General features: G+C 54.9%; 1 protein-coding gene and 1 long non-coding RNA gene across 2 annotated transcripts; both read right to left on the bottom strand.

Moving 5' to 3' along the window:
* Window positions 1–1,702: 1,702 nt before the first annotated feature.
* On the bottom strand, window positions 1,703–12,401 carry LOC149520714 (uncharacterized). Its single transcript, XM_089775327.1, has 5 exons — window positions 12,299–12,401; window positions 11,931–12,026; window positions 11,660–11,764; window positions 10,922–11,271; window positions 1,703–1,724 (listed from the first exon to the last, which is right to left on the bottom strand). The coding sequence occupies exons 2-5, from the start codon at window positions 11,934–11,936 to the stop codon at window positions 1,703–1,705; spliced, it is 483 nt and encodes a 160-aa protein (XP_089631453.1). The 5' UTR covers window positions 11,937–12,026; window positions 12,299–12,401.
* A 402-nt stretch (window positions 12,402–12,803) lies between these two features.
* Window positions 12,804–14,134, bottom strand: LOC149520713 (uncharacterized). Its single transcript, XR_016348344.1, has 3 exons — window positions 13,859–14,134; window positions 13,424–13,546; window positions 12,804–12,870 (listed from the first exon to the last, which is right to left on the bottom strand). It is a non-coding gene; the product is annotated as an uncharacterized LOC149520713 (long non-coding RNA).
* Window positions 14,135–23,775: the final 9,641 nt, after the last annotated feature.

The raw sequence follows: 23,775 nt of genomic DNA, 5'->3' as shown, positions 1-23,775 counted from the left end.
ATTTAAAGGATATATTACATCCCACAGTTAATAGTTCCACAATTTCGCATTTGAGTTCTTTCAGAACTCTTGGGTGAATGCCATCTGGTCCCGGTGACTTGTTACTGTTAAGTTTATCAGTTTGTTCAAAAAACTTCTCTAATGACACCTCAATCTGAGACAGTTCCTTAGATTTGTCAGCTAAAAAGAATGGCTCAGGCTTGGGAATCTCCCCAATACCCTCAGCCATGAAGGCTGAAGCAAAGAATTCATTTAGCTTCTCTGCAATGACTTAAACATCTTAGAGTGCTCTATTAGCATCTCGATCGTCCAAGTGCGCCCACTGGTTCTTTAGCAGGCTTCCTGCTCCTGCTCTACTTAAAAAACATTTTTGCTACTACTTTTTGAGTTTTTGGCTAGCTGGTCTTCAAACTCCTTTTTGGCTTTTCTTACAATATTTTTATACTTAATTTGACAAAGTTTATGTTCCTTTCTATTTTTCTAACAAAAATTTGACTTTCACTTTTTAAAAGATGTCTTTTTATATGTCACTGCTTCTTTTACTTGGTTGTTAAGCCACTGTGGCACTTTTTTGGTCCTCTTACTGTGTTTTTTAATATGGGGTATACATTTAAGTTGGGCTTCTATTATGTGGTGTCTTTGAAAAGCTTCCACTTACCTTGTAGAGATTTTACTTTTGTCTCTGTACCTTTTAATTTCTGTTTAACTATCTTCCTGATTTTTTTGCAGTTTGCCTTTTTGAAATTAAATGTTACAATGTTGGGCTGCTATGGTGTTTTTCACACCACAGGGATGTTATATTTTTTTACATTATTGTCACTATTTCCAAGCAATCCAGTTATATTTACCTCTTGAACCAGATCCTGCACTCCCTTTAGGACTAAATCAAGAATAGCCTCTCCCCTTGTGGGTTCTAGAACCTGATGCTCTTTTAAGCTATCAAGAAATTTTACCTCTGTATTCCAACCTGAGGTGAACTGTACCTAGTAAATATGGGGTTAGTTGAATTCCCCACTATTATTGAGTTTTTTATTTTGATAGCCTCGCTAATCTCTCTTAGCCTTTTATAGTCACTATCACTGTCCTGATCAGGTGGTCGAGAATATATCCCTATTCTTATTATGGGAGCATGGAATTATTATCCATAGAGAATCAATGGAACATTTAGGCTCATTTAAGATTTTTACTTCATTTGATTCTATATTTTATTTCACGTATAGTGCAATATATTCCCACACCAGCATGACCTCTTCTATTCTTCCAATATATTTTGTACCATGGTATGACTGTGTCTCATTGATGGTCCTCATTCCACTAAGTTTCCCTGATGCCTATTATATCAATATCCTCCTTTAAACTAGGCATTCTAATTCGCTCCTTTTATTATTTAAACTTCTAGCACTTTAAAAATTTGTCACTATTTATCTGTCTGCCATTTCCTGATGTGTTAGACTCTTTTTCATTTGATTGTGTCTCATCTGATCTGATCCATACTTCCCTAACCCCTTAGTTTAAAAACTGCTCTACAACCTTTTAAATGTTAAGTGCCAGCAGTCTAGTTCAATTCTGATTTAGGTGAAGCCCATCCTTCCTGTATAGGCTCCCCCTAACCCAAAAGTTTCCCCAGTTCCTAATAAATATAAATTCCTTCTGTCTACACTATCGTCTCATCCACGCATTGAGACTCTGAAGCCCTACCTGCCTACTTGGCCCTGTTCATGGAACTGAAAGCATTTTAGAGAACGCTACCATAGAGGTACTGGATTTCCATCTCTTTCCTAGAAGCCTAAATTTGGCCTCCAGAACCTCTCTCCTATCCTTCCCTATCTCATTGGTACCTACATGTACCATGACCACTGGCTCCTCCCCAGCATGATGCATTAGTCTGTCTAGATGTCTTGAGAGACCCACAACCTTTGCACCAGGCAGGCAAGTCACCATACGGTTCTCCCAGTCATCACAAACCCAGCTATCTATATTTCTAATGATTGAATCCCCCATTATTAACACCTGCCTTTTCCTAATAACTGAAGTTTCCTCCCCCTTAGTGTAAGAGGATACCATACCCTCATCTGAAAGGAGGGTCCCAACTATGGAATCATTTTCCTCTGCTCCTGTTGACTGTTCTCCTTCCCTGAGCCTTTCATCCTCCTTAATAGCACAGGGGCTGTGTGACTGGAGGTGGGACAGTTCTACAGTGTCCCAGAAAGCCTCATCTGTGTATTCCTCTGCCTCCCTAAGCTCCTTCAATTCAGCCACCCTGGCCTCCAAAACCTGTACACAGTCTCTGAGGGCCAGGAGTTCCTTGCACTGAATGCACACATATGCTACCTGTCCATAAAAGAGGTAATCATACATGCTACATTGGGTGCGATAAACAGGATATCCCCCACTTTGCTACTGGATTTCTACCTGCATTCACTCCTACAGATAATTAGGTTATTGATAGTGTTTTTATTTAAATCAGGTAGTTTTGGTTTTAGTTCAGTTTAAAAATTGGAAAGAATGCCAAGTGTATCTAACCCCCTTCCAACTCCCACTCTATACTCTCTCACAAAAATCCCTGTTAGTTGCCCCTGTTCGCAAAGCTTCCTGGTCACTTACTCATGGGCTTTATAAAGTCCTGGCCTTCTTGATAGACCTGCCCCCTGGCTAAGGGTAGATCAATGGACAGAGGGTTCTAGCTTTCAAATCCTCATTAAGAAGCTCACAGCTTTCAACTGCTGGCCACAGCACATAGTCCTTCAGACAAATAGCTCAGCACTTGAATCTACAAACAAACAGACAGACAGACAGACAGACAGACAGACACAATCTCAGCACATCGTCTCTTTGAGGCAACCAGCAAGTAACCCCCAAACAGAAATACAACCACTTATACAAAAAAGGAGCTAGATAGATTCATGGGGGTTAGGTCCATCAATGGCTGTTAGCCAGGATGGATAGGAATGGTGTCCCTAGTCACTGTCTGGAGATGGATGACAGGAGAGGGATCACATGATGATTACCTGTTGTGTTCCCTCCTTCTGGGGCATCTGGTATTGGCCACTGTTGGAAGACAGGATACTAAGCTAGATGGATCTTTGATCTGACACAGTATGGCCGTTCTTATGTTCTTATGAATACAAACTATGGGCTTGTATGTATACAGTATATACAAATGCTTGACAAAACACTAGCTGTGGCTGAGCAGAGAGACTGCCTGAACTTGCAATGAGGTCTACATATGTATCAGAGGAACTTTCCCTAGAAGGCTTATAGTGGGGGTTCCATAAAGTGAAAGGACTCAGAGTGGTTTTGCAGAACCCGGGAGTATTAGAAAAATCTCAAAGTAGGGATCAAATAAGCTTTTGTTCTTCTAGCATCTATCAATTCATCTAGTTTTTTTGTATGGTCGTCTAACTCTGCAGCTTGTGAAAGCTATCTTTGCAATAGCTCTATACTTTTTGAAATGTACCTATCACATATTAACAAAGCAGAACCAAATAACAAAACCCAGTATTAACTGTGTCATTGTACAAATGGGCTCTAAAAAACATTTATGGCCACTTTCTAGCCCCCAGCATCTCCTTATTCAGGCTGAGGTGCATTCGAGGCCATGAGGAATTCGAGGCCATGAGGAATTCCTGGACAGTATTCCTGTGGAGTCCACTGAGGTCACTGTCCTAGGATGTTGGACTGTTTACCAGACACTTATGAAGGAGACGGTGGTGCAGGGTGAGCACTAGCAGCTGGTTACTTCCGGCAGCAGGCAGTGTTCCACCCCTGCTCCTAACCCTCCCACTGTGTTGTTACATAACCGTTACACTTTACTTTCTGCAGGAGACAAAGAGTCACCCCCCACAGTGGAGGAGACCAGGCCTTACACCACCAAGATTGAGCCGTCTTCTGCCATCACTGCGAGGAAGAAACGTAGGGTAGTGGTGGTTGGAGACTCTCTTATGAGGGGAACGGAGGCACCCATCTGTCACCCTGACAGTTCAACTCGAGAGGTATGCTGTCTGCCAGGGGCCCGTATCAGAGATGTTATGGAGGCACTGTCAAGGATTATCCAGCCCTCTGACTACTACCCCATGCTACTCATCCATGTGGGCACAAATGATACTGCCAGGTGTGACACTGAGCAGATCAAGTGTGACTACAGGGCTTTGGGAGTACGGGTGAAGGAGTTTGGCGCACAAGTGGTATTCTCTTCGATCCTTCCTGTCAAAGGTAGGGGCCCGGGCAGATAGAGGTGCATCCTGGAGGTGAATGCCTGGCTGCAAAGATGGTGTCGCCAGGAGGGATTTGGCTTCCTTGATCACGGGGTGCTCTTCCAGGAAGGACTGCTTGGCGGAGATGGAGTTCACCTTTCCAGGAGCGGGAAGGCCTTGTTTGTATATAGGCATCTAAGATACTGATTTGATCTTGCCTCCCTGTTGTGCCCTGACCCTCCTTGCTCCTTCCCATTATAGGCCGTAGTCCCCCCCATTTCCAACCCATCTCCCAGTCCCGCACATTCAGCACTTACCTGTGGGCTTTGCTCACCTGTCCCCGTCGAACCTAGTTTAAAGCCCTCCTCACAAGGTTAGCCAGTCTGTGTCCAAACTGAATGACAGGAAATTACCTGTGAGAAATTTGAATGTGTGGAATCCAGGGAGCTCAGGGCTGGGGTGTGTGGGTGTGGGGAACTCAGGATAGGGGGATGGAGTGTGAGGATGTGGGGGAGCTCAGGGCAGGGGGTGGGGAGTGTGGGAGGATGGGGAGCTCAGGGCAGGGGTATGGTGGAGCTCAGGACAGGCGGCTGGGGAGTGTATGGGTATGGGGAGCTCAGGGCAGGGAGTCCAGGAGTGAGGGGGGGCGCAGTGCAGGGATTGTGGTGCAGGAGTCAGGGGTAGGTGGTGGGGGGTGTTTGGAGGCTCAGGGCAGGGGACTGGGAGTGCAGCCACTACACTACTTGGCCACCAGATCCCTGGAGTACACTGTGGCTGTGCAGCCCAGCGTGCTGACAGCACCCAAAGCCCCGCCCCCAGCCCGCCAGGCTTAGTGGGGCACCCCAGAGGGGCTTCCTATCACCCTTGTCTAGCACATCATGGACAGTTGGTTCCCACTACCGTGATCTCCTAGGAGACTGAGACACCATTCTGCCAGGACGGCCCAAGCTGCTGAGGGAAATTGTTCCCCACCACCCCGTCTGTCCAGGTCCCTCTGCCTCTGGGTTTGTTCTTCAAGGGCCAGATGTGTGGGGCTGGGACTGTCCTTGTTCTGTGTTTGCAGAGTGCCCAGCAGAATGGCTCCTGCTTCACCCCTGGCCTAGAAATAACCAGAACAGGAAGTTTGGGGAGGGAAGAACCAGGGAAGGGAAGGTTTGAGGCCGGGGGCTAAGAGGCGGGGCTGGGAGGCAGGGCTGGGGTGGAGATGAAGATGTCGGCAGTTGGGGTGGAGGCTGGAAGAAATGGAACTCAAGGAGCTGGAAGGGTTGGTGAAGGATGGAGTAAAGGGACGGGGGCCAGGCTACAGGACATGGAGGTGCCAGCGACAGGAGGGAGGAAGAGACGTTTGTTTGACAGGACCCCAGGGATTTGGGAGCGAGGAACAGTGGGAGGGGAGTGGGAAACATTTGGGGAGAGGAACCTTTGGGAGACCTGGTGGTGAGGAGGGCGGCAGTCAATGGGAGAGGAGACAAAAAGGAGCAGGTGCTGCCTGGGTCCAAGGAGGTGGGGAGAGATGGGGTCTGGGTGTCACGAGTACCAGAGTTAGCTGCACCTCCGTCCTCCTCCCTACCTGGTATCTCTGCCCCCTCCCTCCCGAACTTTCCTTCTGCATGTCTCTGGGCCTCTCTGTCAGTGCCAGAGGGGATCCCTCCCCTCCCCATGGCTGGATTCTTCCCTTCCCGAGACATGCAGTCACCATCTCAGTGGGGTGGGAGCCCTTTGATGCTTCGCCTGCGTGTTCCCAGCCGAGAAGGGGCAGCTAATCCCGCAGAAGCAGAGCCCTGCACTTTTGAGTACCTGGACCCAGGGTTTTGCTGCTTTATAGCGGGTGGGGTTAAAATAACGGAACGTCTCTTGTCCCACCAATCCCCCAGGACTCACCCCTCTTCTCTGCATTGCGCAGCGTCCGGGGGATACCGCCCCGCGGGGACACTCATGCCCGTGTCCAAGGGGCTGTCCCGTAGCCTATGTCAGTGTGAAAAGCATTAAAGGACCCTGCCCCAGAGGGAGAGCGTCTCTGGGGGCGTTGTCCCGGGATGACTGCAGTGCTTTGTCCACACCAGAGTAGTGAGAGGCAGCCGCAGCCAGGGTTGCCAGATGGTCAATAAAAATACCAGACATACTTGCCATTGCATCACAACCTAGAGTACATCTTATTTAGAAAATTGAGAGATTTTCTCAATTTATCTCCTGGACAGAAAGCTCAAATACTGGACTGTCCGGTTCAAACGGGACACCTGGCAACCCTAGCCGCAGCCCCTGCCCGGAAAAGCTCCCAAGCTAAGCACCTGGGGGATTTAGGAGCACCAAGCAGTGGGCACAAAGCACAGTCACACACTTGTGCTCCCAACTCCCTTAGGGCTTTGAAAATTCTCCCCTTAGACGAGTTAGAATCAGTGTCCCCGTTTCACAGACGGGAGCTGAGGCCCACTCAGGGGAGTGGCAGGGCCAAGGGCTCTGCAGCAGACCTGGGACTTGAACCTCAGTCTCCCAGAAGTTCCACAACCAGCCCGCTCTGCTTTGCTAAAGGAGCAGGCGGGACTGTTTGTGCAGGAGGAGGAGCTGGGCTGGCTGGCTGGCTGGGGCAGGCCACAGCAGGGCTCAGCCCTTGGCCTGGCTGAGAGCGAGGAGAGGCCTGCAGGCTGAGGGGCAGCGTGACGGACCAGGCCGTGTCTGGGCACAGCTGAGGGCGTCTGCTCAGGGCGAATTGCTCAAATCCGGGGCTCCTTACAGCCCCCAGACTGGTGACCTCTCCACACAGGCCACAAACCAGTCCCACAGAGCGCTTCAGCTGCCTGCCTGAAGCCTCACGAGCAAAACCCCTCCGGCACCCCAGCAATAGCCATGCCCCCGATGGCCCCGGGCCTCATACACTGGTGGGGGTCCTAGCACCCAATCCCACCTACCCCGAACAAGTTCTGTCTGGTCCCAAGAAACCAGCCACAGATCCCTGGTCAATTTACCCTCTGGATCTTACCCACAAATCATGCTGAGCCAATCCTTTAGCATCTAACACCTAAAGGTTTATTATTACAATAAAGAAAAGCATGAGAGTAAGGTTGTTAAAGGAATAGTATGTTACATGCACCGAATCTCCCAGTTCTCGATGCAGCCTCTAGCAGAGATGTTACAGCTGCTGGTTTAAGAGTTCTTGTTGCACATCCTAGGGTCAGGATGGCTTCACAGGTCTCTCGGGCTTTTCGATCCCTGCACTGCTGCCTCTGGGTTGAAGTGCTGAGTTGAGAACCAAGATGGCATCGACCACATGGCCTATTTATCCCTCCTTCCTGGCCTCTTCTTGGCTGCAGGAGATCACCTGGTCCTCAGTCTCTCTCTGGTGGCCGCTCTTAGGTGTCCGCCCTCATGCTTTAGGTGTGTCCTTGGCCCATTCAGTGCCATTGTCCCACAGGGCCTCGCTAATTAGCATGTCCACAGGCCGGGCTCTGCCCAATGCTCAACCACATGCAGAGAAATATTCAGGATCCACACAGACTACAGATTCCTAACTACACACACAGACGTTATACAACCACATAAATAGCTTACATAGGACTATCAGATAATAAGCTTCTATTCAGCACCCCACATGGCCCCCTTTTCTACCATTTTCTGGGGCCAACACCCCCACCTATGGGTGCAGCAGTGATCTGGCTGCTCCCCTCAAGATCCAGTAATGTGACAGGCAGTGACTGGAGGAGCTGCCTGGGCATAGACTGTAACCCAGGGGCCCACTGTGCAGCAATCATCAGCAGTGTCTGTGTCTCCCCAGCCCCCATTCAGAGCTGAGTACAGGTACCTCCCCAGCCCCCTCCCCACCCCCGTCTCCTGCTCACAGCAGGTCAATAGGGTTCTCCCATTCTTGGGCCTCTGGTTCCCATGCAGCTGCTCCCAACAGGAGTCCCTTGCAGCCCGGCAGGCTGGGGCAGGCCCCATCTCTCCAGCACCAAGGTGATGACGGATACAGACACCAGGAGGAGCGAGACGAGGGTGCAGCCAATGGCCTAGGGGGCAGGAGATGTGGCCGGCCCTGCAAATGGAAAGGACCTGGTGACAGTCGGGTGCAAAGTGGCAAATGGCTCTGCAGTGCCAGCACTAGGCACAGAGCAGCTGCCGTGTAGAGACCTTGTGTGAGTGCCCAGAGGGCTAGATCTACAGGGGATCATGCTGCAGGGGGCATGTTCCCCCGACAGGAGGCCGAAGTGACAGAGGCTGTTGGGGACTCTCCTCCCTTTGCCCAGGTGGTGTTGGAGGAGCAGGGAAGGACCCAGGTTTGCTCAGGCTGCACCAGGACTCGATGCAAAGGCCTGACAGGAGCCAGCAACGGACACAGCAGCCCAGACCCTCTCGCCTCTCCCCAGTATGGCTGGCAGCTCACAGGGGCGACCCCGCCCTGGGCACGAGGCCTTGGCACCGGCTGTGGGCTCAGGAGGCGGCGGACATGGGACATAAGCGATGCCGAAGGGAGGGGTGTGGGCATTAGAGGCCACTACCATTGCCCCGCCCCCTTCCCCGCACCTACCCCTGCCCCTGTTCTGAGGCCACGCCCCCACTCATTCCACTCCCCCCTCCCTCTGCTGCTTGGGCTCCCCCACCCTCACTCAGGTTCGCTGGCCTGAGGCTGGGGTTACGGTGCAGGATGGCTGGGGAGTGGGGCGCGGGAGAGGCTGCGGGTTGCAGGCTCTGGGACAGGTTCAGGGCAGCGATGGGAGTTTGGGTGCAGACTCAGAGGCAGTTAACTGTGGGAGGAGGATCCAACAGGAGGCTGGGGTTTGGGGTGGGGGGTGTCTACCCCAGCTGCCTGAGAGATACTAGACTGACTCTGGTTTCCTTGTGTCTCCCCGGCTGGGCTCTCACTCCCACTTCTCCTCTCAGGGTCCCTGCCAGCTCCCCTGCTCTATCTGAATGCGTCCCTGGCGCCTCCACCCCCCCAAGCCTCACGAATGTGGCCCCGACTGAGACATCTCACTCCCCTGGCACTCCAGCCCCAGCACAGATTAACTCTCCTGGGCTCCAGGGAGAGTGGCATTTGCGGGTCCCTCTCAATCTGAGGGGGGGCCAAAAATGAGGGATCCCCGAACCTCAGTCCTCCCTGTCCCTTCCCCTCATCTCAGTGAGGCTTGTGGGTTTTGGAAGAAGGGTTTTTGTATTTTGCTTTTCTCGTGTGTGGTCCCCAACTGGTTTTTCTGGGGGTCAGTGGCCCTGGAGACAAAAAAGGTTCCTCATCCCTGCCTTTAATAAAGAAAACTTTGAAACCCTTTGTGGTAGACAGAAATTAACATTTTACCTTATTTAAAATGAAGTTTCCTAAAGTTAAAACACCTAATCTGTGTAAACATTCAAATTAAACCAGTCACCCAAGCTCCAGCACTAGCACAATGGCGCCGCGTGATGATGCAATGGACGGTGCGCACCCAGGCTCCTACCCTCCGCTCTCTGCTGCACCCAACCGCCCCGTCCCAGACCCCAAACTCCTCGGTAGAAATGTGGCCCTTGACCACTTGCCAAAATGCCCCCCCCCCATTAAAAATTATTGACAAAGCCTGATCCAAATGTTTTTTGAAACGTTATTTAATCAGAATTTAAATACATTCTATACAATTGGGAGGGTTGGGGGGAGGGGGACGCAGCTGCTGGCTCCTCAGCTCCTTGTGCTCTCACTGGCTGTCTTCCTGCTGCAAGGGAAGCAGAATCCGTCACATTCATCCCTGGGGACTCAGGGGTACTGGGCCCCCCCAGCATTTCCACCCTCCTCCCCCCTGCACTGAGACTTGTTCTGCTCTCTGGTCACCCCCCGTCAGGCCCGCAGGGTGAGCTTCTGACCCACCCAGCAGGGACGTGGGGTGGGGGCAGCATGAGGAAAGGGGCGGGGGACTCCCTGAGGGGATGGGAAGGAGACCCTGGCCCTGCCCCACTCTCCTGCATCTGCTCCGGCTGCTCACCATGTATCCCAGGAGCTGATGGGCCTGCCCATGCAGGGCGTGGGCCAGGACCAGCCCGGCCTGGCTGGGGCGCCTCAGGGGGGAGCGGGCAGCGAGCAGAGCCTTGTCTAAAAAGCAGTTCTCCTGCTCTGGCGTGAAGAGCTGCCCAAAGACCTGAAATCAAGAGCACGGGAGGTTTCAGCTGACGGCCCAGAGCCCGGCCCCAACTCCTGGGGCTAAAACAGCTTCCTCCTTCTGCAAACTCCCTTCCAGACCCTGCACCCAGACGCTCTCCTCACCCTGCACCCCAACCCCTGCCCCAGGTCACACCTTCCTCCTGCCCCCAAGACCCTCCCAGACCTCACCCCCCTCCGCACAACAGAGCAGCCCTAGGCCACTGGCCAACATCTTGGAGCGACCTCCATCAAAAAGTGTTGCCCCCCCCCCCCGCCCTGCTTCCCCTTCTATGGGAGATCCGGGGCAAGGTGCGGCGCTGCCCCTAGGAAGCGCCGCCCCGTTGAAACGCCGGGACAGCGTCACAAAGGGGCAGCGCCGCCCTGTCCACGGCTCGAATAGTCGAGGGAAAATGCATCGACCATTCGATCAGCGACTCCCCGCTTCCACCCCGCGTCCTACCCGCACGAGGGCCCCAGCCAGCCCCACCCCCGAGCCCTGCCCTGCCCTGGCAGCGCGTCCTTACCTCTCCCACCCTGACGGTGTTGCTATGCGCCAGGACCCATCTCTCCTTATAGTAGTGCCTGCACCACAGGTCCTCTGCCTGGTGGATGTTGAGGCCTGCAAGAGACAAACCAGGGTGATTCTGCTGGCAGGTCTGAGCCCTTCCCCTCCCACGGGTCCCTGCAGGCATCCCTGGGCAAATGGAGGGGCACAGGGGGCAGAAGGGGAACACAGAGGGACGCATCCCCCCTTGGGCCAGTCTGGGGGAAAAGGGCTGGGTCCCCTCCCCCCGCCGCCGGCACCCTCAGGGTGTCCCTGGGGCCCAGGTCCCGGCTGGCTTCCTTACCCCTGTGGTGCAGGAGGAGTCGGTACAGGCTGTGCACCCCCTTCCGGGCCAGCCGGCTGACGTCTTCGGATGGGTCCGAAATAAAAAGGCCCAGCTGGGCCACGTGGTGACCCATCCTCGGCCAGTCGGCGGAGTTCTGAGGGGAGAGAAGAGGGGGGGTCCCTCAGCATCCTGGGGCTGCACGTCCCATGCTAACGGCCGCCGAGGCGGTTCTGAGCTCGGGGACGGACAGAGACACCTCCCGGGGCGGGGCGGGGCGGGGCGGGGCGGGGCCGGCCTCGCGAGGAGACAACCCTGAGCAATGGCCCCGACTGAAGGGTCACTCCGGGGGTGGAACAAGGGGATCCACTGACGGCCACTCCCCAGTCTGGGGCCCAGGTGCCCCCCGGAAAGGCCCAGGGTCGCCCCTCCCCGGGGAAAGGAGAACGCGGCCCATTCCCGGCCCATTCCCAGCTCTGCCTCCCGGGGACGCTCCCAGCCCCGCGCCCTGCAGCCCCAGACCCCCCGGCTCCGAGGTCACTTACCTCAAACCCCGGGAGGGTGGTGGCGACTCCCAGCAGGGCCGTGGTGCTGCCAAGGGCCCTGGCTCGCTCCTGGGGCAGGCGGGACTCCAGCCACGGGCTCAGGTGCTGGGGGGGAAAGAGGCAGGTCAGGACCCGTAGGGAGGCGCCGGTTCTGGGCTGAGCCTTGGGCTCCTCTCAGACTGTGCCCCCCCCCCCCAGCCACTGACACAGCTCCTCTCTCGGCCCCCCGAGGGAGCAGGGACAATGGCCCCGTCCCCCCCATGGGGCTCACCTCCATGATCAGCTGCAGCCTGGCGGTGTCTGGGGACTCGGCGAGGAGGCTTGCCAGTAGGGCCTGGAGGTCGACGGGAAGGGCCCGGATGAACTGCTGCAAGACAAGGGGGAGCCCTGGGTCAGAGGGGGGTTGGGGAATCCAGGCCACCCGCTGGCCCCGGGGTGCAGCCTTGAGCAGGGTCTGAGCCGCCTCGCAGAGCAGGGAGGAGCCCAGGCTGGGCATGGAAGGGACGGGCCCCCAGGGAGAGCAACGGGAAACCTGGAGGGAAGGATCCAAACCTGCAGCTTCTTCTCTCCCTCTGCCCCCACCCCCACTCCTCTCTGGAGCTCCAGCCCAGCCCGGGAGCAGGGCCCGGAGGGACGTACCTGTGTGTGGATGGGCTCCTGCTGCCAGTCCCCAGACACAGTCTGTCCCACGGCCGCCCTCAGCAGGGGGCTCAGGAGCTTGGCCTGTAGGGGAGGCTGCAAGGTGCTGGCAGGAGAGAGGGGTAGAGACTGTTAATTCAGCAGCAGGGCTGTGTCCAGACTCAGGGGTTTTTTCGGGAAAAGTAGCCTTTTTCCGAAAAAACATCACCTGCGTCTAGACTGCAGTCGCGTTCTTTCGAAATTAAATCGAAAGAACGCGGCTTTTCTTTCCACGGCGCTAAACCTCATTTCACGAGGAAGAACGCCTGCTTTGGAAAGTGCTTCTTTCGAAAGAAGGCGTTCTTGAATGTAACTAGGGCTTCTTCGAAAGAGAGCATCCAGACTCACTGGGCGCTCTCTTTCGAAAGAGGCTTGCAGTCTAGACATAGCCCAGGAGACAGAGACTTTCCCACTCCCTAGTCAGGGGATCTGCTCTGGGGGAGTCGGCGGGGGGGGGGGTCGGTACCTGAGGCTGCAGGCGGCGTTGAGGCAGTCGGCCAAGACCAGTGGGGGGGGGAGTCCTCCATGATCTCCTGTGAGACCCAAGGAGACAAAGGGGCGTGTGAGGCTGGGGCCCCGAAGAGACGCTCACACGGCCAGCGCCCCCACCCAGCAGGATCCAACCCCACTGCCCCCCGCTGGCCTGTAGCCCCCCGGCCCGGCACAGGGCCCCTCCCAGCACCCCCCTCCCAAACCGGGACCAGCTCAATCCTTGTCCCCAGGCCGTCTCCTGCCCCTCACTGCCCCGGTGACCAGCCTCTGAACCTCCTCATCCCTGCTCCCCAGGCGCATCCTCAGCAGCCCGCTCTGCTAACCTTCCAGCTCCCCCCCCCATGGCCCGGGGAGACCCCTCCCTGTTCCGAATCCCCCTCCCTGTCCAGCACCCCAGACCTGCCCCATTTCTGTGTCCCTCCCTCCTCCAGCATCCCCACCCACCCTCCCCATGTCCACCTCCCCCTCCCCCTCCAGCACTCCTGGCCCCACCCATCCCATTTCCAGCACCCCCACCCGCCGCCATGGCCCAGGCAGACCCCTGTCCACCCCACGTATCTCCTCCCCTCCTCCCGGCCGCCGCCACTCGCTCACCACGATCCTGGCCATCATGGTGTCCTTGCAGCAGCGCGGCGCCAGGGTGTCCTCGCCCCTTTGGAGGGCGGCGAGGCAGGCGGGGGGGACGGCCAGGAGGAACCGCTGCAGGGCGGCTGGGCTCTGCACCCCAGAGAGAGTCTGTGAGCCTGGGGCCTGCCTGCCCCCCACGGACAGCTGCAGGGCTCAGGCCTCCCAGGAGTGGAGGTGGGAGCTGCCGGTTGTCCAAGCACCCACACTCCCCCCCCAACTGCTGCCTCAGGCTTGTGGGGGCCCAGCTGGTGCATGACAAGAGACCTCAGCTTGGGGGGCCCAGGTCATGCAGGAGAAGGGGCCCCAGGGGGATCCCCAGGGACAAGCCCCTCCCGGAGGGGGGGACGTGCTGGGAAGGGGCCGGACAATCTCGGGTCCCCCCCGTGTGGAGAAGGTTCCTACCGTGTCCCGGGTGTGGAGCTGCTCTTCAATATCATAGATGGCCCCTTCCTCCACCCGGGAGTCCATCCGCTCCTGGCAGAGCTCCGCCGAGGCGCAGGGGGGCTCTGTGCGGGAGGGAAGGGACCAGGGTGACTCCAGCGGCCAGCAGGGGTCACGCGCCCCCATGTCAGGGACCCAGGGCAGGTTGGGCCCCACACGCCCCTCGCAGGGACCCATCCCCCTTCCACCCTCACATCTGCCAACGCCCTCAGCAGAGCCCCCACCAGGAACAAGAGAGCCAAGCAGCAGCTCCCGCCCCCATCCATTGCCCTGGCTGCGGGGCAGACACTGGGGCTGCCCCTCCCCCCCCCGTGTACTGGGTGAGCCCCTGGGCCCAGCATGTTCACGGCCCCTCACCTGGGTCTGAGCGGCTGCAGGAGGTGGCCCGGCTGCAGCTGGAGGCCCAGGCGCTGCTGCTCACTGAGCTGGACCCACAGCTGCAGGGGCTGGTGCGGAGAGGCTGGGGGCTCCCGGAGACTGGCAGGTCCCCGGGGGCCGGGCAGGGCGATGCCCCCTGGTGGTAATGGGGGCTGGGCTCCTGGGGCAGGTGTTTCTCTCCACAGAGGAGGCCCCAGAGCCACCCTACCCGGCTGCCCCGCTGGGCTGGGTCCCGCCTTCCCAGCCGCCTCTGGAGCCAGGTCCGGAGGGGCCTGGCCGGTGGGCGAGTCGCCCCGAGCTGGTGGGATTCAGCTTCCCCGCCCGCGGGGACGGAGGAGCTGCTTCCCACCGGCCCTGGGGCCATCTTCAGGGCTTTCCGGAACCACAGCCTGATGTGTTTGGCCATGCTGCAAATGAGGGGAGCAAAGGGGAGCTTGGGGCGCAGCCTGCAGAGCGAAATCCAGGGGTTCCAGCTCCCCAGAGCGACTGCCCCCAGCCCCCAAATGGCCCCTTGCTTATCGGCTCGGTCTTGCACAGGCACTTCTGGCCCTTGACCGAGGGCTGGGCCTGCCTGGAACCCAGCCGGCCCCGGGCGGGATCCAAACCCCTGGGGGCTCTTACCTTCTGCAAAGCGCTGTCCGGATGTGGAACTCACAGAGGACAAAGCAACTGTGAGCAGGAGACGCACCAGAGCTAAAGCAACCGGGGGTCTCCAAAGTCCCCTGGGCCCCCCCCCCCCTTTTGTCAGCCTGAGATGTGGGTTCCTCTGTGAGGTCACCACCTCCCCACCTGCCCTTTGCCTGCTCTGCTGAGGGCTGCCCAAAGCCCCTGTGAGGTCACTGCCCCCCCCCACCTCACCCTGCCAGGCAAATGTCCTGCCTCTGGCCACCCCTCTGGGAAGTTGGAGCCATTCCTAGGGGTCCCCCCCACTCCCTGACTGGGCATCCTGCAGCCAGCAGCTCCAGTAGCCCCATAGGCTGCTCCCTGCCCTACACTGCAGGCTTCTTGCACAAGAACTGTTTCACACCGGAGTTCTTGCGCAAAAGGTCTCGTGCAAGAGCACCTCCACCCTGCCATGTGCTTTTGCACAAGAGTGTCCATGGCACTGTGAACGCTTTCTTGTGCAAGAAAGCTCTGATGACCATTTTAGCCATAAAAGTGTCTTGCTCAAGAAGCCCCTGGTGCCCGTCCACGCTGCCTTCTTGCACAACAGCTCTTGCACAAAAGGGGCTTATTCCTCGTGGGGAGAGGAATAACTCCTGTGCAAGAAGCCCTCTTTTCTGATGCTTTACTGCAAATTTACTTGCACAAGAATTCACGTGCAGTGTAGACGCGCCACAAGTTTTTGCACAAGAACAGTTGTTCTTGAGCAAAATGCCTGCAGTGCAGACGTGGCCTTGGTGTCACCCAGCACTGGACTGCCTGGCCAGGAGCAAGAGTTAGAGCCTCCCACTCGCCCCGCTGCCTCTCACGGGCTCCCGTCCGGCCCCAGCCCTGGGCTTTGCCCTAGCGCATCCCAGCAAGGCCTCTGGCCTGCACTAGACCCATTGACATGTGGAGAATCCACCACTGCCCTGGGGCGCTTTTGTCTATGGGACTCGGACTCACAGCTGAGCATGGAGCCTGATTTCTCCCAGGACTTGGGCTCTTTCCTGGCCAGGCCCTGGAACTGGTTCCACCTTTGTCTGCCAGGGACCGATACTGTCTCTCCAGGGAGGCCCTGCAGTGCAGGCACCTTCCTTTCCCCCCTCGGGAGCAGTCATTGTTCTGCACCCCACAAAGCAGTGGGGGGCTCCTGGCTGCCCCAGCTCCAATCTCTGAGCTTCTCTCTCAACGGGGGCCAGGCCTGGAGGCTCTAGTCCCCCTGGGTATGTATTTCTACACTACCCCGCTAGTTTGAACTAGGGGGGTAATGTATGCATACCGAACTTGCTAATGAAGCCCGGGATTTGAATTTCCCGGGTTTCATTAGCATAAAGCCGGAGCCGCCATTTTTAAAAGCCGCCAAGTGCGAACCCCGTGCCGCGCGGCTACACGCGGCACGGGCTAGATAGTTCGGACTACGTAGCCATTCCGAACTATCTGTACTCCTCGTTCCACGGCACGGGGTTCGCACTAGGCGGCTTTTAAAAATGGCGGCGCCGGCTTTATGCTAATGAAGCCCGGGAAATTCAAATCCCGGGCTTCATTAGCAAGTTCGGTATGCATACGTTACCCCCCTAGTTCGAACTAGCGGGGTAGTGTAGACATACCCCCTGAGACTCACTGGTGCTGGCTCACCCCCTGTCCTGCTCGTGGCTCCGTTGTCCTCCTCCCCACAGCCCCCCCCCCCCAGCTGTAAATGCTGCTCACATCAGTTCCCCTTCCCCGTGGCCAGGCCCTGCAGGGCTCTGGGGGCTGGTTTGCTGCCGTCAGCCCTGCGGTAGCCTGCTCCCCAGTTTGCAGCCCCTCCCATCATGCGTGGGGTCTCCTGGTACCGGAGGGAGGACGGGGGCAGACCAGGAAGGTTAATTTGATGTTGCAGCGGCAGGAAGAGGAGGGCTGGCACAGAGGAACTGTCAGTACATTATCCCAATACGCCATCCCAGTGCAGGCGTCGCACTCAGCTCTACCTGCAGAGGAGTCTCTATCTGCGGTGAGCAGAAAGGGGGTCTAGGACACACACACAAGTAGCCCCAGAACCACGCAGGAGCAGAGTCGTTCTGCGAAAGGGAGAGGTTTATTGGGTCTGCGAGGGCGGCCGTAGGGGGGTGTCGTGTGTGTGCCACTCATCTCCGTCTGGGCAGCGGCACCGGTCGGGCTCAGAACTGGGCACAGGACCCGACCACGGCACCATCGATCTCCAGTGTATCGATCTGCTGGAAGCCGCGGCAGAGCTGAATTGCAGAACGGCTGCCCATTGGCAAAGACCTTGAAATGCTGGTTCCTGCAGCCGATGGATAGGAACCCACTCCTCCTGGGGGGAGGAGCAGCCAAAAGAGGGACCCACTCAGACCGGTCTGGCTGCATGACGTAGTGGAACCAGCACTGCTTAGGTAGGGTTTTACCTCCCCCCAGTCTGCTTCTGAGACCGAGTTTCCCCCTCTGCCCCATGGGCTAACAACAAGGCACTTTACAAACATTCTCTGTGTCATCGGCATTGTATGAAGGGGGAAACTGAGGCATGGAGCGGCATCTGATTTATATAGCTCAAGCCAGTCCCCACCCTTCTCGGTCTGCAGGAAAAGAAGCCAAGTGCTCTTGTTCCCACTACTCCTCCATTCCCCTGCTTCCACCTGATGTCAAATACACAAAGCTCACTACTTCTTCTTTCCTGCACTTAAGCCAAGCAGATCAGGATGGGGAGGAGACATGAGGGAGCCCCCAGGCTCTTGCTCTCTCTCGCACATACACACACATATATTACTTTAGAAAATGCCAGGTGTGAGCTAGAGGAGAATCTCCATTAACTGTTAGCACTATAGGGCATATGATACATACATAAAGCATTTACAGTCCATCCAGCAGAGGGCAACAATACACCCCGCACACATGTAGCTCCCCCTCCTTTTCCAAATGCCCCAAGATTTAAACTACGGGAGACTACCCATTAGCTGTTAGTTGTATAGGAACTATGGGTATGTCTACACTACAAAGTTAATTCGAACTAACAGCCGTTAGTTGGAATTAACTTTCATAGGTGCTACACATACAAACCGCTAGTTTGGACTTAATTCGAACTAGGTAAACCTCATTCTACCAGGAGTAACGCCAAATTCGAATTCAGTAGTTGGAATTAAGGGCTGTGTAGCCACTTAATTCGAAGTAGCTGGAGGCCAGCCCTCCCCAGGTTCCCCTGGTGGCTGCTCTGGGCCAAACCAGGAAAACTCCTCTCCTCTCCCCAGCCCTGGGGCCCTTAAAGGGGTAGACTCTGGCCAGACGGCACTTGCCAGAGCCAGCCCTGCCAGCAGTCTCTGCCCCGAACCAGGGGCTGCAGGATGAGCCAGGCAGCCAGTGCCAGCGAGCCGTCCCCCCGCCCAGTCCCCCAGCACCCAGGGGCCAGCCAGGGGCCGTAGATGGCGCGCACCCTCCCGGTCTAGTGTGGAGGTCATGGACCTCATTGAGGTTTGGGGGCAGGCCCCCAGCGTCCATGATCTCTGTACTAGGAGGAGGAACGTGGCCGTCTACGGGCGCATAGCGGCCGCCATGGCCCGAAAGGGACACAGGCCACCCAGGAGCAGGTGCACCTGAAAGTAAAACAGCTGCGGCAGGCGTACGCCAGGGCCACCAGGGGCGGCGCCGCAGCAGGGGCTGCCACCTGCCCCTACTTCCCTGCCCTCGACCGACTCTTGGGGGGCGGGGCGGTCCGTGCCAGCCCGGGAGGCAGCGAGCCGGGACTGGAGGGCCCTGACCTGGGCACACCGGAGGGGCCACCACAAGGAGTTCCAGCTCTGGAGTCGGCAGGGTCATCCAGGGAGACCGTACCGGGGAAGTAGTTCGAATTAAGTAGTTCGGGGGAGGAGGCGGGAGGGAGACCAGGGACCGCGCACGTGGGCCATGCCTCCCACGGATCACACAGACACCTGTGCACGTGCAAGCACATGCCATGCCACGCTCCAGCTGCGTGACACCCAGGGGCCATGGCCCAATAGGCACATGCATGTCTGAAGAGACCTGACATGCTCCTGACCCTGGGGCGGGACCCAGCAGGATGCTTTCCCTCCACACGTCTCCTCTACATGGAGGCAGGGGACATCTCCCCCCCCCCCGCCCGCCCACCGCCCCGGCCACACTATACATGGCACAGGGACATGGGTGCGGTCTTGGGGCAGCTCCCAGTCCCGGGGAGAGCCAGACATCCTGACCATGGCCTCTGTACAAGCACAGCGGCTCTGACGGTGCAGGGCATGGTCGCCCTCACGTTGCGGGGCGGGGGGAGGGGGCTGGGCATCATCTACTGTGTCCCCAGGGAGAAGTGACCACTCTCTTTCTCTACAGCTGTACCAGCTGCTCGTGCAGGGCGCACCACCCCACCCGGGACATGCTCCCGCACCCATGGCCTGCTCCGGTCCGCCACCACAGAGCAGGAGTACTGGGACCAGCACCTGGGGTCCTTGCGAGCCCTGCACCACACCGTCAAGGCCTGGATGTGGGAAGACCTGCAGCTCCGCCAGGAGCAGCTGGCTGAGGACCGAGCCAGAAATGCAAATCTGCAGGCCCTGCTGCAGAGCATGGTGCCCTGTGCTGATCCTGCGCCTGCTGCCCCCCCAACAACTGTCCCTCCTCCCACTCCTGCCCCCCTCCCACCTCTTCCTCCTCAACCCCCACACCCTCCTCCTCCTCAATGTCGACACCCCCCACCTCAACCTCTGCACCCTCCACCCCATCCCCCCAGGGACGCCGAGGCCCCCTCCCTTGCCGCGCTGTGAGGCGGTTGGCCCGGCGTCACCCCCACCCCGATCCCTGAGTTTCCCCTCCCCCTCTTTCCCCTTGCTTTCCCCTTCCAGCTCCCTCCTCCCAGTTTTCCCCCTCCCCTCTCCCACACTCTCTCCTGCCCTTTCCTGCCTCCTTTCCCCCGTCTCCCCACAGTTTTATTTCCCCTCCCCAGTTTTGTTAAATAAAGAGAGTTTGTATTTTTGAACACACGTGTCCTTTATTTTTTTACATCAGGAAGGGGATCTAGGGAGGGGTAAGTGGAAGAAGGTGAGGGAGGAATGGGGCATGAGCCCCCGATGGGGAGGACTAGGGTGGCTCTGCAGGGTCCTTGGGGTGGAAGCTCTCCTGCAGGGCCTCCTGGATCCTGACAGTCCCCCGATTGAATTCAAATTAGCTTTTAGGTCTAGATACACTTGTTCAAATTAGCTTAGTTCGAATTAACTAATTCGAATTAAGTTAGTTCGAATTCGTGCTGTAGTGTAGACATTCCCATTAATGACACACTCTTGCAGTTCTGATGCCATGCAACAGAGGGCAACAGACTGCACCGAAAACGTTGCGTATGAAAAAAAAAGCTTATTGAAGTTTTTCTACAATATTTTACCAACTTTTTTAAAGCACAAATCGTTTAATTTAAGTTAAATCTTTGCCCTCAAACACTTCACGTGCAATGATCTTGGGCATTCCACACAATAATTTAGCATTGAAAGGCGATCTTTTCCTGTGCTTTGCGGTGACAATTTGGATTTGGGCATCTTTGATATCATTGGTACAACTTTGATATCATTGGTATTACAGAAACCTGGTGGGATGGGACGCACGATTGGAATGTTGGTATGGAAGGGTACGGCTTGCTCAGGAAGGACAGACAGGGAGAAAAGGGAGGAGGGGTGGCCTTGTATATTAAAAATATACACACTTGGACTGAAGTGGAGATGAACGTAGGAGATAGCTGTGTAGACAGTCTCTGGGTTAAGCTAAAAGGGGTCAAAAACGAGGGTGATATCATGCTAGGAGTCTACTACAGGCCACCTAGCCAGGTGGAAGAGGTGGATGAGGCCTTTTTTAAACAATTAACAAAACTAGCCAAAGCCCAAGATTTGGTGGTGATGGGGGACGTCAACTATCCAGACATATGTTGGGAAACTAACACAGCGGGGCGCAGGCTATCCAATAAGTTTCTGGACTGCATTGGAGACAACTTTCTGTTTCAGAAGGTTAAAAAGCTACCAGAGGAGAAGCTGTTCTGGATTTGGTTTTAAGAAATAGGGAGGAACTAGTTGAGAACTTGAAAGTGGAAGACAGTATAGGGGACAGTGATCATGAAATAATAGAGTTCATGATCTTAAGGAAAGGTAGAAGGGAGACCAGCACAATTGAGCTAATGGATTTCAGGAAGGCAGATTTTGATAAGTTCAGAGAACTTGTAGGTAAGGTCCCATGGGAAGCAAGACTGAAGGGAAAAACAACTGAGGAGAGTTGGAAGTATTTCAAAGGGACGTTGTTAAAGGCCCAAAAGCAAACAATTCCGCTGCGTAGGAAAGATAGAAAATATGGCAAAAGACCAGCTTGGCTTAACAAGGAGATCTTGCATGATCTCAAAATAAAAAAGGAGTCGTATAAAAAATGGAAACTATGACAACTAACAAAGGATGAATATAGGCAAGCAACACGGGAATGCAGGAGCAAGATTAGAAAAGCAAAGGCACAAAATGAGATCAAACTAGCTACAGGCATAAAGGGAAACAAGAAGACCTTTTATAAATACATTAAAAGCAAGAGGAAGACCAAGGACAGGGTAGGCCCACTGCTTAGTGAGGAGGGAGAAGCAGTAACAGGAAACTTGGAAATGGCAGAGATGCTCAATGACTTCTTTGTTTCGGTCTTCACCGAGAAGTCTGGAGGTGTGCCTAACATAGTGAATACAAGCAGAGAGAGGGTAAGTTTAGAAGATAGGATACACAAAGTACAAGTTAAAAATCACTTAGGAAAGTTAGATGTCAGCAAGTCACCAGGTCCTGATGAAATGCATCCCAGGATACTCAAGGAGCTGATAGAGGAGCTATCTGAGCCTTTAGCTATGATTTTTGAAAAATCATGGCAGACAGGGGAGATTCCAGAAGACTGGAAAAGGGCAAATATTGTGCCCATCTATAAAAAGGGGAATAAGAACAACCCAGGAAACTACAGACCGGTCAGTTTAACATCTGTCCCAGGGAAGATAATGGAGAAGGTAATTAGGGAAATCATATGCAAACACTTGGAAGGTAATAAAGTGATAGGGAATAGCCAACATGGGTTTGTGAAGAACAAGTCATGCCAAACTAATCTGATAGCTTTCTTTGATAGGATAACAAGCCTTGTGGATATGGGAGAAGCGGTGGATGTCATATACTTAGACTTTAGTAAGGCATTTGATACGGTCTCGCATGATATTCTTATTGATAAACTAGGCAAATATAACTTAGATAGGGCCATGATAAGGTGGGTGCATAATTGGCTGGATAACCGTAGTCAGAGAGTTGTTGTTAACGGTTCTAAATCCTGCTGGAAAGGGATAACAAGTGGAGTTCCTCAAGGGTCTGTTTTGGGACCCGTACTGTTCAATATCTTCATCAATGATGTAGATATTGGGATAGAGAGTACGCTTATTAAGTTTGCAGATGATACCAAACTGGGTGGGGTTGCAACTTCTTTGGAGGAGAGGGACATAATTCAAAATGACCTTGGCAAGTTAGAGAAATGGTCAGAGGTAAACAGGATGAGGTTTAATAAAGAGAAATGCAAAGTGCTCCACTTAGGAAGGAACAATCAGTTCCATACATACAAGATGGGAAGCGACTGTCTAGGAAGGAGCATGGTGGAAAGAGATCTAGGGGTCATAGTGGACCACAAGTTGAATATGAGTCAACAGTGTGATGCTGTTGCAAAAAAAGCAAATATGATTCTAGGTTGTATCAACAGGTGTGTTGTAAGCAAAACTCGTGAAGTCATTCTGCCGCTCTACTCTGCACTAGTTAGGCCTCAGCTGGAGTACTGTGTCCAGTTCTGGGCGCCACATTTCAAGAAAGATGTGGAGAAATTGGAAAGGGTACAGAGAAGAGCAACAAGAATGATTAAAGGTTTAGAGAACATGACCTATGAAGCCAGGCTTCATGAACTGGGCTTGTTTACTTTGGAAAAAAGAAGATTAAGGGGGGACATGATAGCGGTTTTCAAATATCTAAAAGGGTGTCACAAGGAGGAAGGAGAAAATTTGTTCCTCTTGGTTTCTGAGGACAGGACAAGGAGTAATGGGCTTAAAGTGCAGCAGGGGAGGTTTAGATTGGACATTAGGAAAAAATTCCTAACTGTCAGGGTGGTCAAATATTGGAATAAATTGCCAAGGGAGGTGGTGGAATCTCCCTCTCTGGAGATATTTAAGAACAGGTTAGATAGACATCTGTCAGGGATGGTGTAGACTGAGCTTGGTCCTGCCTTGAGGGCGGGGGGCTGGACTCGATGACCTCTTGAGGTCCCTTCCAGTCCTATTATTCTATGATTCTGTGATTCAAGCTCTTGCCTTGACCTCCACAAAGGGAGGTGTGGTACCACAGTACCTGTAAGAATTTTAAGTTGCTTTCACTCCTGACGCTAGACACAGAAAGTGAGGGGGGATTTTTAGGAAACAATGTGGGGGAGAGGAAAGCAACTTTTCCTCCCTGCCCCCAGTCATGTTACTGGATGTTGAGGGGAGCAGCCAGATCACTGCTGCACCCATGTGGGGGTGTTGGCCCCAAAAGTGGCACAAAGGGGGGCCACGTGAGGTGTCCAGTAGAAGCCTACTTTCTTCTGATTCCATATATGCTATTCATGTGATTGTATAATGTTGGTATGTGAAGTTATAAGCATGTATTTTGTGTGGATACCAAATGTTTCTCTGTATGTGGTTGAACTATGGGCAAAGCAGCTCAGCCTATGGATATGCTAACGAGTAAAGCTCTGGAACAATAGCCCTCTTTAGGCCAAGGACACACCTCAAGAGTGGTGACTCATACCTAGTGGCTACCAGCAGGGAACACAGGGATAAGCCATGGGCCAGGTGA

The sequence above is a fragment of the Pelodiscus sinensis genome, chromosome Z, assembly GCF_052426305.1.
Source record: "Pelodiscus sinensis isolate ZL-2025 chromosome Z, ASM5242630v1, whole genome shotgun sequence".
Taxonomy (NCBI): domain Eukaryota; kingdom Metazoa; phylum Chordata; order Testudines; family Trionychidae; genus Pelodiscus; species Pelodiscus sinensis.
This window is presented reverse-complemented; position numbering and strand designations above follow the sequence as displayed.